The sequence below is a fragment of the Saccopteryx bilineata genome, chromosome 1, assembly GCF_036850765.1.
Source record: "Saccopteryx bilineata isolate mSacBil1 chromosome 1, mSacBil1_pri_phased_curated, whole genome shotgun sequence".
Taxonomy (NCBI): domain Eukaryota; kingdom Metazoa; phylum Chordata; class Mammalia; order Chiroptera; family Emballonuridae; genus Saccopteryx; species Saccopteryx bilineata.
Genome location: NC_089490.1, coordinates 326,737,876 through 326,749,978, shown reverse-complemented (window position 1 = coordinate 326,749,978; position 12,103 = coordinate 326,737,876). Strand labels below are relative to the sequence as shown.

Here is a 12,103-nt window from a genome sequence, read left to right as displayed (position 1 = left end):
TAATTACTGAGTCTTACGAGGTAACATGCTGAGAGCTTCATGAATATCACATCCTGAATCCTCACCACAGCCCTGGAAGGTAGGTCCTGATACTATTCCCGGTTTACAGATGAGTAAGCTGGGGCACAGGGAGAAAATAACTGCGTAAGTCCCATAGCCCCGAGGTGCTCAGTGGAAGCTGGAGCCCCCTTGGCCTGACCCTGGAGTCTCCTCAGCACCCCGGGCTGCCTCCTGCACCCTTCTTCTAATTTCCTTTGAATGGCAGGCAAAGGACAGTGCTGGCCAGTCGGTCAGAGCTTCCCCAAACCCATTAGGCAGCTCAGCCTGCAGGGACAGCTGGGGCCGGGGAAAGAGGGCATCTATTCATGAGGGCCTCCAGATGCCTTCTCTACCAGGGCAGACCCTTGGAACACCTTCTGAGAAACCATGGCTTCTCCAAAAGCACCCTGGCTAAGGGACAAACCATCACAACATTCTAACAAACCAGGAGAGAGGGGGGCCGATCACCACATCACTGGAAGGAAGGCGTACTGTACCGAATCCTGCTTCACCCCATCCACGGAAGCTGTACCAGAAACGTGGGCGTCTGATTTTCGGGCAGGCCGTTTTCAAGCATTCTCCCACCTCAGCTCCCCGGTCTCTGATCCCTGCCTCCGCAACGTGGAACAAACTGGTCTCAATGTGTTCGCATGTGCTTGCTTCCTCAGGGTGGAGGCTGGCAGAAATACTCTGGCAACTTATTCCAAAATCAAAGTGCTCTATCAGAGTGCCCAGCCTCTGGGAAAAACGAAGAGAATATGAAACCAGAGCCACATGGCCACCCCTGGCAACATGACACTTGCACCTTGGTCCTCGCGAGCTCAGCTCCCCCATTTTCCACGGTTACTATGGACATGCCCACTACAACCCAGAGGTCAACTAAAGAGTTTCACAGTCTCAGCAGTAATGGGTGAAATCTCCTACTCAATCCAATCCTTTGCTTTCACCTAAAAGAACGGCAGCCCACGAGGAAATGAGCTGCCTCCTACAGTCCTGGTCGTTTGAACCAGTACAGCCCCTGAGAGCACAGTGTGGGCATTGTTATAACAGCTTAAATGTGTAAGCCTGTGACACACCAGTTCCACTCCTGAGAAACACGTGCCTATGTGCATAACACTGTGCACGTAAGTCATAATGCAAAGCCAATGAGTTAGCTCAGATGTCTATCAATGGCGACTGCCTCACACATTATGATCTATCTATACTATAAAATATTTTGTAGACAAAAGACAAATGAAGGAAGAAGAGCTACATGTATGGAAATGTCTATAAGACATACTATGGGAAAGAGACAAACAAAACAAAACTTGATGTACTGTGTCTACATCAAGGCTAGTGGACAATTTCAGGATAAGCACCAAACTGCTAAAAAGGGTTACCTCTGAGAGCCCAGCAGGAGGCAGTGTGTGGAGAGGGGAGCTGGATGAAAGGGGCCCTCACATGCTGTGCTATGTACAACTACGCACTCTTTAAACAGAGGTGTGGGGCTTAAGAGCATAACATATTCATGCACCACCTATATCATTTTTTTTTTTTTTGTATTTTTCTGAAGCTGGAAATGGGGAGAGACAGTCAGACAGACTCCCACATGCGCCCGACCGGGATCCACCCGGCATGCCCACCAGGGGGCGACGTTCTGCTCACCAGGGGGCGATGCTCTGCCTCTCCGGGGCATCGCTCTGTTGTGACCAGAGCCACTCTAGTGCCTGAGGCAGAGGCCAAGGAGCCATCCCCAGCGCCTGAGCCATCTTTGCTCCAATGGAGCCTCACTGCAGGAGGGGAAGAGAGAGACAGAGAGGAAGGAGAGGGGGAGGGGTGGAGAAGCAGATGGGCGCTTCTCCTGTGTGCCCTAGCCAGGAATCGAACCCAGGACTTCTGCACGCCAGGCCGACGCTCTACCACTGAGCCAACCGGCCAGGGCCATATCATTTTTTTTAAAAGCAAGTAAACTGGTTAAAAACACCACCACCACCATCACCAAAATAGGGGTCTTGTTCTGGTGTAAAAGTACCATAGCACTCTGAAAAAGTTTGGTGCCACACTCCCAAGTCTTCCCAGAGTTACTGATAAAGTTCAAGTCCAATTTCTAAGCCACTGATGACAGCCAGGCGAGGGATCAGCAGGGAAAAAGGAAAATGTGGGATGCAAAGAAAACTTTTGGAAAAGCTCTGTAGAAGTTGCAAACCTGTCCTACCCTGAATCTGCACAGCTCCAAAACTCATTATTCTGAGACTTTCTACCTCTCACCCTGATAGAATGGGGTGGGGAAATAACCAGGATTAAGAGAGAAGTTCCTTTCCCACAGCAGAAGGAAAGCCACCTGGTGTCCCCAGCAGAGCTGCTCCCAGCAATCAATGGAAAGGCCTGGCCAAACTCCACCCTGCTGACAAAGGCATGGGTGCCAGGCTCCTCGGGTGGTGGGGGCAGCCAAGTCTGGCAGCCCAAGCCCACTCAGAGTCCCCCCACCATTTCGGCAGACAGCCGGGGCATCGCTTCTCACTCACTACTGCAATCCGAACTGAAACAGTCTACAAATCAGATGGTTCTGCCAACAAAACAGCAACAATGTGGAAAAAAGAGAGAGAAATCAATGGTATCCTGGCTAAATATATATCTATTCTTTCTGCTTGCCAGCAGAACCACTTCTGTGGCTCAAATATGTATCTTTTTTGCTTCCCATTAATAATTAAAACAAACACACACCCACATATACACACACACACTCATGCAGCTAAACATGAGCAAAAAGGAAAAAACCAACAACAAAAGGGGCTTCACTTAAGAGGCAGGCATGACAGCCAATATCTCCAGTCAAAAATGCTCTCTTCCCATTAAATCAGGTACCGTTAGTGCCAATCTCACCGGGCATTTTAACAGTCTGCTACGGGCTGCCAAGAGGTGCCAGATCTTGGAGGGAAAGAGGCACCACCAAGCAGAGAGTGGGGTAGCTGAGCCTTCCGCAGTGACACCGCAGAGACCGCTCACGACTGCGATGCCAGGAAAAAAGCAATCCAATAAAGGTAACCCTGGGAATAAAGGTGATCCTCCTTGAAATGGCAACGCAGCCCAAATAAAGCTGAAACCTGAACAAGCCATCTGACAGGCATGGGCATCATGCAATCTGGAAAACAGAAGCACCAGCAAGTTTGTTACAAAGTCTGGCCTTGAATAGAGTAGAGGGCACATGAGCCCAGCATATTACTGACATGGCAACCGTACATCCTGATGGGGACACTCAGACATTAGCCACCAGGACCAGTTATTTCCCCTTGCTCTGAATCTAGTTCACCCAAGTATGGCCTGGCTCCCCACAAAGACTGCATTCCTCAGGAAAGGGTGGTCCCACCTCCTCCTCACAGGGGGGCCACCACCGTGAACTCCCCCAACATTCCTCCCCTCTCCCAGCTAGCCCCTGCATGCTTGTGAGGACAAGTCAACCCTGCCTAGAGGAAGATTCACTCTTGGGGAACAGGCAAAACTCAGGATCACACCCCTGAGAGGTTCCACTGGGCCCACCAGAAAACAATAGGGTAGAAACTACACCTCAAAAGATCTTTCTTTTGGGGGGCCTTTTTTCCTCAGTGCTTTTTGTTTTGCTTGAATGCTATAAAGTCAGTAGCCACAGCCACCATCACAGCCGCCTGGCCCATGCTGGTTCGAATTTGATTCGGACAGACTGTAATGAAACAACAATGAAACAACGGAGCCAAGAACTGGTGGACCATTAGCTTTAATACTAGCTTGCACCCGACAGGCAAAAAATACACACAGTGGGAAAACATTTCCCTTTCCATTCAGGGCTCCCAAAGCCACTGACTTATCCAAGTTTCCTAGAATCAAAGGTTTGTACCTCACCAGCCTTATTCACCCCTGTTCCCCATCTCCTTCTCTCTGCACAAACTCTGCACTAACTGGCTTCTCCTTTAGCACTCTGCCATCTTGGCTGCTTCTCCTCTCCTCCACATGGCCTTCGCTCTTCTCCAGCATGGGCTCCTCTGCCCCATTTTACAGTGTAGAAATCAAAACCTTTAATCCAATATACAAACAAAGAAGTCTCTGATACAAAGTCACTTATCTGAGGCATAATGGGATTCCTCATGAGAGTGCACCACCTACATCACGCAACAGGATGTAGGGAAAAGCTTAGTCTTAAAACTAAGCATTAGACTATAACAACACTGACTGCTTACAGCCTGTCTCCCCCATCCAATGCAAACTATAAGCGAGCAAATATATATATCATTATTTACAAACTTATTCGACCAACAAATGCTCAAAGCAGCATGTCCTACTTGGGGGCTGAGGAATCTGAATTTCCTCGGAGATGCTCCCAGAAAGGCAGAAATAAGGCCAGGGAATGGGCAAGGAGAGCGGAAGGCTCTTTCAGGTTTTACTTTTCTACCTGTCAGAAGAAACCAAAGGAGGCAATTTTGGTTTCTGCAGATATAGCTCTCAGTCCATACAGTTAGCATCTGCAATACCAGGAGGTAGCTGGGACACTGAAAGCCTTCCACCCTCTCACACCCTCTTTTCTTCATCACCATGGCCACTGTTTTAGTCTTGAGTTCAAGTCCTCTCCATCTGTCATGTCAATTACTCTAATGGACTCATTTCTCGAATCCCAATTTCACACTCCACAAGTCCCATGGAGCTACCAATTCTAAAATACAGACTTGACCTCTATACATTAACCAAAGCCCCAGCCTACAGGACAGAGTTCAACCCTGGCAGGACATGCGAGGCCTCTGCCTGCACAGGTTCCAGAGTCACACAGAACTCAGCTGACCCTCAGACAAACTGAAAGGTTGGCCGAAGGAGGAATACATCCAAGTTCAGGCAAGAAAACTCTATTGGGGTTTATCTGCCAGGCTGACTCCTAAGGCAGAGGTCAGCATCCGCCTTTCTTTCTTTTTTTGTTTGTTTGTTTGTTTGTTTGTTTGCTTTGTATTTTTCTGAAGCTGGAAATGGGGAGAGACAGTCAGACAGACTCCCGCATGCGCCGGACCGGGATCCACCCGGCACGCCCACCAGGGGGCGATGCTCTGCCCCTCCGGGGCGTCCCTCTGTTGCGACCAGAGCCACTCCAGCGCCTGGGGCAGAGGCCAAGGAGCCATCCCCAGCGCCCGGGCCATCTTTGCTCCAATGGAGCCTGGGCTGCGGGAGGGGAAGAGAGAGACAGAGAGGAAGGAGAGGGGGAGGGGTGGAGAAGCAGATGGGTGCTTCTCCTGTGTGCCCTGGCCGGGAATCGAACCCGGGACTTCTGCACGCCAGGCCAACGCTCTACCACTGAGACAACTGGCCAGGGCCGGCGCCCGCCTTTCCAACAGGCAGGGTTAAATAGGGAGCCTCTGGGTGGGAGCTGGGCAGCCATTAAGGGAAAGGGGAAGAGTGATTTTGGCCCTTGACGTCAGTTTACCCGCAGGGAAGTTCCGGGAAAGCACTGCATCTGGGTTAGTCAACCCGCACTCCAACGGTGTGATCTGGAACATCCCGTTGGTCAGAGTATGCAGGGGAGGAGGAATTCAGAGATTCAGGTGGCAACCCAATCACTAACTACTTGCTCGCTATGTGGGCACACGTGTGTTTATGTGCCCATTTCCTTCTCTGTGCTCTGGGAATAACACAATCAGCCTGTGGAGTCATGGGAGTTAAACCTGAGTTGCAGAAAGCCTAGCTCTCCGAGAGCAATCTCTACCCTACCCCTAACCTGGTTCTGGAGTCTGTGCTCCCGGCCACCTGGTGGCACTAGGACTACTGCTTCCTAATGATGTGTATGAATTAATTCAAGAGAAAAAAAGGCACACTCAAGATCTAAAAATTAAGGGTCATAAACATAAAAATTAGGTTTCCAAAATGTGAAAGAAACCAATACTAATTATCAAGATGGTGCAAGAAGAGGAAGGGAAGGGGAAGAGAGGGAAAACATTACTTTGGAAAGAAATATTTTAAAATACAGAGCTCTATGATTATTTTTGGACTTCCTTTGTTCCAAAGATTTAGGAAGATTACATTTCAAAAGCTCACAAAGAACATATTTCTATCTTTTAAAACTATTTTTAATTAATATCTCCAGAGAACTAAAAAGTGCTTTTATAGACTGACTGTATCTTTAATAAAATTCTCAGAAATGTTGGCATCAGTCACAACAAACACCCTCTTGGAATTTAATTTCCTTTTCAGCATACATCTTACTACAGAAATTCATTTATGGCACCATCACGACTAGTCAAAATCTCCTAGAACACAAGAACCTCACAGCCCCACAAGAGAAACTGACAGAACTAGAGTGAAACTGACCTCATATTTAGCCAAATCGTACACCCATCAGATTTCTCTTGCGCCAAATTTTCCAGCTTTTCCTGTCAGATTCAACTCCATCTCCTTCCCAGTCCGTATCTGCCCCGCCCCGCCGCGCCCACCTACGCTTTAGCTCTTTCAATACTACTTTCCAGCTAGAAACCCCCAAATTCAGTATCTTTTCCTTGTTCATAAAATGAATTAAAAAGGGCCAAGGGCAACTAGCTACATCCATCTTCACCTTCCTATCAAAGGCCTGTTCTTTCCGGCTTCTGGTTTTGTTCACTTCTCTCCTTTTAGATGACGGCTGGACCTAGAATTGTCACTCACTGTGTGTTAGGGGACGGAATGGGGAGGCAAAAGCGGGAAGAATTATTCATAAGTACAAAAGTATACTTTAAAAGCCTTTTTCCCTTGAGGACAATTCCTACTGGAAGACTTAATCAATGTCATTATCCCCAAGGCCTGTGGGCAAAGGGAGAGTAAGGGGTCGACATCATCCATTACTGAGCACCTACTGCACTTCACAGGTATATTTCATTTAATATAAGGCAAATAATGACCTAATTTTACATATGCAGAACCCAGGCTCACAGCGGTCAGGCGATCGACTCAGGATGTGCACCAGACACTAAGACTCATGGACTCATAGCTTCCGATGTCCCCAAGTGCTTATGTTAAAATACTGCCCTGGTATGAAAGACTCTTTACAGTTACACGTTGCCTTCATAATACACATTGCCCCCTATAATACAACAACCCTGTAGGATAGCTGAGAATCCTTTTTCACTATTATAAAAGGCTATTTGGTTTCAAAGATCAACAGTAACTTGTACAAGCCTGCTATAACAGACTTGGCCCTTTCTGAACTGTTTTCTCACCTCGCACTGCCTGATAAATGGTAGGGGCTCAAATGGTAGCTATTATTAGCATCATGACTTTTATTAACTTAATAGCCCTTAAAGCAAAATTTAAACACATACACACACACACAAATATATTTACACTACACACCAGACACACACATGTACACACACACTACGTATATTTTAAAGATTCAACCTAATTAGTCAAGCCCTTACTTGTTGGAGAGGGTATAATTTTACCACTACCTCAAACCCACAGATGACCACTAACTGCAGCTTCCAGGAAACTGACAAAAAAGGATCACTGAAAATGATGTGGTCAAACCCAATATAGATTTTAAAAACTACTAATGGAAGAAACAGAAGGTTAGGAGCACTCAGTTATAAAATACAAAAAATCCTCCTCTCCATCATGGCTTGATCATTAATATGCTGTTTGACCTGGCCATGTCATTTCAACTCTGTGATGACCCTTAGCATCCAAATCTGACCCAGGAGGTCACCCATAAGTTCTAGAGAGAGGCTATCCAGGTCTAGGAGTAGGGGTGGAGTAGACAGTTATTACCTTAAACTGTTTTTAATGTCCTACATCTAAAGCACTGTGTGCCTATTAATTACTCGCTTTCAAAGAAATCTGGGCACTCAGAAATGTCATATGCAACAGGAATCAGCTCACCACTTCTCAAGCCAGAATGAAAAAAGATGACAGAAGCGTGGTGGTCCTAGGATCCCAGCATCAGCCAGACAGAAGGAAATCTACAGTACTATAGCAAAGAGAGATCCAGGGGATGTTCTTCCAGGAAGGCTGCACCACTCCAGGCTTGAGGGTTAAAACAAACAAACAAAAAATTCAGATCCACAAGTGAGATATACATTATTATTTTTCAGCAAACAAACTTTATAGTAAAGATAGCTGGACAGCCATATGTACCAACAGCCTGCATGAGAACAGTATTCATACTTAATCTAGAACCAATTATTAGTTTTTGTCTTACTTTTTGCAATCATTCTTGCTTCCTATCTGTTTTAAGTCCATCCTAATTTCTTTATAAGAATAGGCTGAGGTTGATTTTGTGTGGTTAAGTCTCACATGGAAAAAAGACCTGTCTCCCTCAGAAACCTACTCCTACCTCCATCAGACTGGATAGTACTCTCTCTTTGTATCCCATTTCACAGATAAGGAAACAGAGGTCCAAAGAGGGTGAGTGACTCATTCAAGGTCACAGTCCCTGCTAATATATCCAGGACTACAACTAGAGCTCAAAAGGCCTACAGTGTGGGTCTCCAGCTCTATCACTGTTGCAAATGACCTGCTATACTTATGTCTTGAATACAAAATTTATGTGGGAAAGAAAAAATTAAGCCAACATGAATCATCTCCACTGTCCAGGGGCACCACACAGGTTGTTCTAATTAAGCAGCCAGCATCTCCAGAACTACTTGTTTCTAAAATAACCGACCTCCGACAGAATAAAAGGCCATGTTTTATACGCCCTTCAGGATACTCACACCCCTGTGAGCAGATGTGCTTGCTAGGTTTTGGGACACAGGGAATAGGACCTTGGTGGTACTGAAGAGGGAATTGGGGATGGGGGTGAGAGGGTGGCGGTGGTCAGAGTTGTGTTTTCAGACAGATACCGGCAACGGTTATGATTTTCTGGAGCCTATTCCTATTCACCTTGGAACCCCTAAATATCTCACCCACGCAGGGGGCCCTCCTCAACTTAACCAGGACAAAAGCACTGCAGTCTGGGAGGTAAATGTGGCAGATGGGGAGGGGCGGTACTCAACCTAAGCAGTGGAGGAAGCAATGCTTCGTTCCCTCCCCCACCCCTTACAGGAACTCCCCATCGGGTCTTCAGACGCCAGAGGTGTCCCCAACTCTGAGCCTGACCCTCTCAGGTCTGCCCCGGAAAAGGCAGGGGAGAGGCAAAGCCCACTCCCCAGCGCTCCACCCCGCGGCCCAGGGCTGCACCCCGAGGGGCCTCCCTCCCTCCCTCTCACCGCAGCGCCCCGGGCCGGACACTTGTCTACTCACGCCCGAGACCCTGAACGCACGCACCCCTTTCTCGCCGCTCTCAGGGGACCGCGTCTCCAGCTTTTCCCTCCCGGGCGCTCCCGCACCCGCCTCCGGCCCGGGACTCCTTCTCACCGCGTCCTCCCGACCCCGAGTCCACCGGCACCCGCACTTCCCGCCCGGCCCACGCAGGCTCACGGTGCGCCCCAACTTTTTCCCGGCAGCGGCCGGGGCCCCGCGACGGCGGGGATTCCGAGTCCGGAGCCGCAACGGCCGGGCGGGCTCGCGTCTCCTCGGCCCCTGCCCGCCCAGCCCACACGAGTTGCGCTCGGGACCCGCTCGGCTTTCGGGCCTCGGCGCTCAGCCCGGCGCGGAGGCGGAGCCGGCGTGGCGGGAACCGTGCTGTCCCGGCGCCGGCACTCCGGTCCAGTGCGGGTCCCCGCGCCCGCCCGCTCGCCAGCTCGCCCGCTCCGCCGCGCGCCGCTCACCTCCTCCCGCGCCGCCGCCGCCACTGCCCGGAATACGTGGCAGTGGCCGCCGCCGCTCGCGCCCCGCGCCTCGCCTCGCCTCTCCTCTCGGCGTCCGCGCCTGTGGCTCCGGAGCGCAGGTCCGCAGCGCCAGGCGCCCTCTGCCGCCGGGAAGCCGAATTTTCTCGCCCTAACCCTAATTCTCCCGGCGCCCTCACCGGGCCTCGGCCCCTGCCACGCGGGTCTTTCCTTACCCCCATCCCTCGCCAGCCCTGGCCCTGCCCGGTCCCATCTCTCGCCTTTGAGCAGGAGTCGTAGGGCCGGGAGATTCGTTGTGCCTCTGCCTCCGGGGAGCCCGCCCTGATCAGCCAGCTGCTGGGAGCACTTCCCCTGGCTCCCGCACTGCCGGGGCAGAAGTCATCCCCCGGTCGATACGTTTCCTGCTTCTCTGAATGCCTCGGGCCCGAAGCAGTAAAATCGGGAGGGGCTGATGGTTAGAGGAGCATACTTGTTCACCATTCTCTCTCCTAGCGCTCTGCCGGGAATACCGAAGTGCGCAACAAATACTTCTTGAGGAAGCAAGAGTGAATGAATGAGTAGAGATTTTTTTGCCCGTCTTCACCCACGTAGGCTTTTAAACCTCAAAATATCCCGACCTGGATTTGTATTTTTGTAAATAACACACACACGCGCGCGTGCGCGCGCGCGCACAGTTGAGCATGAATAAATGAGATTCACAATTACCCACCTCAAACCAACACCAAAGCCACAAGAGGCCCACAGCTAAATGTTATCCAGAGGTTTTAGTCAAATAGATTTAGATTTTAGACCCACCACTTAAAAGCTGGAAATTTCGGGAAAGCTTATCTCCCTAGGTACTGATACCTCATATGTAAATTAAAACTAATAAAATCTACTTCATAGAATTGTTGGGAGGATTAATTGAGATCGGGCATTGAATGTAAAGCGCTTTACACACACATGTATACTGTAGCATGGTAGCTATTCTTCGTATATTACTGATCTAGTAGATAATAACTGTAGGCAAAAATGTAAAATAATGGCTACCTACGGTTTCACCTGAGGACAACCTGGTGTGTGTGGGATTGTCACCCCCCCCCAACAGAGCCAGCCCTAGGTGCAAGGCCTCTCTAGTTCTTCCTCTCCCCACCCCCAAGAATCAGCTGGTTTTGGTTTTTGTAAGAGTTATAGAACTGGCTCTTCTGCAGGTTTTTCTCCTGGGTTTCAGTGACCAACCTCTCAATTAACAAGTGTTTATTTTATTGAAAAGGCAATGAACAGTTTGAGGCCTCTGCAGGCTGCTGCCTCTGTTTTCTTCTTGCCTTTCTCTCAACACCTAGAGGTTATCTTTTGTGTGTGTGTGTGTGTGAGAGAGAGAGAGAGAGAGAGAGAGAGACAGGAAGAAAGGGAGAGAGATGAAAAGCATCCATTCTTTGTTGTGACACCTTAGTTGTTCATTGATTGCTTTCTTATATGTGCCTTGACTGGGGGCTCCAGCAACCTTGGGCTCAAACCAGAGAACATATCTATGATCCCAGGTTCAAGCTGGTGAACTGGGGGTTTCAAACCTGAGTCCTCAGCATCTCAGGCCTACGCTCTATCCACTGCACCACCGCCTGGTCAGGCCAGACCATCCTTTCAATTCTGCCAGTCTCCTTCCTGCTTCACACGTAAAATAGCAGCAAAGTGGTATCAGGTGGGCTTGGTAGGAAGCCCAGCCCATCCACCTTCAGCTTTCTGTACCTAACTCCCCTCAGTTGTAAACTGTGGAGAATAACATTTATCTGTGGCATTGATAAAAATAAAAAAAAAAGCAGTGATCCAGTCTGTGAGTGAAGTCCCTGGAACATATATGTGTTTAATAAAAGGCAACTACTAATCAGTTTATATAACAAGCGCTTAGGGCACATCTGAGTGTCGTAGGCACTGTGAGAATGAGGAAAGCAAACCTGAGTAAGACTCCTACCTTCAAAGGAGTTTGAGGTCCAGTAGGGGAAGATAGGCATGCACATACTAGGGCAGAGGGATGAGGGGGGTGCGTGGAAGCTGCTAAATATGAAATTAACAAGCCTCAGATTCTAAATTGGGGCAGTATTGCAGTATGCATCGCTTTAATTCATTATAATTGTAAATGCTTTTTTCCTCTAACTATTATGTACGTAACTTCATCAGGCCACTGCTAAAAATTAATGGACAATTTTAGGAAGCAAGCAGAACCATTTGATGTAGGATTCAATCCCTTAATAAGGTGACTTCACGTGATTTCTTATACTAGAAGTAACAAGTATATTGTGTCTTTGTGAAAGCACTATCATTTATAAGTTAAAGTTGCATACATGCAACCCCTACCTCATAAGGAAAGTTCAAACATTGTTACACTAATGGCCTTGAATGAA

The 12,103-nt window shown here is 48.7% G+C and overlaps 1 protein-coding gene across 1 annotated transcript in view; it reads right to left on the bottom strand.

The window, feature by feature from the left end:
* Nucleotides 1-9,946, bottom strand: part of LOC136319556 (5E5 antigen-like) — a 59,396-nt gene extending 49,450 nt beyond the window's left edge. The window contains exons 1-2 of the mRNA XM_066252765.1: nt 9,787-9,946; nt 9,355-9,702 (exon numbers count right to left, since the gene is read on the bottom strand). Coding sequence (XP_066108862.1) covers nt 9,355-9,702; nt 9,787-9,946 — 508 coding nt within the window. The remainder of the gene's footprint in view (nt 1-9,354; nt 9,703-9,786) is intronic.
* Between the last annotated feature and the right edge of the window lie 2,157 nt (nt 9,947-12,103).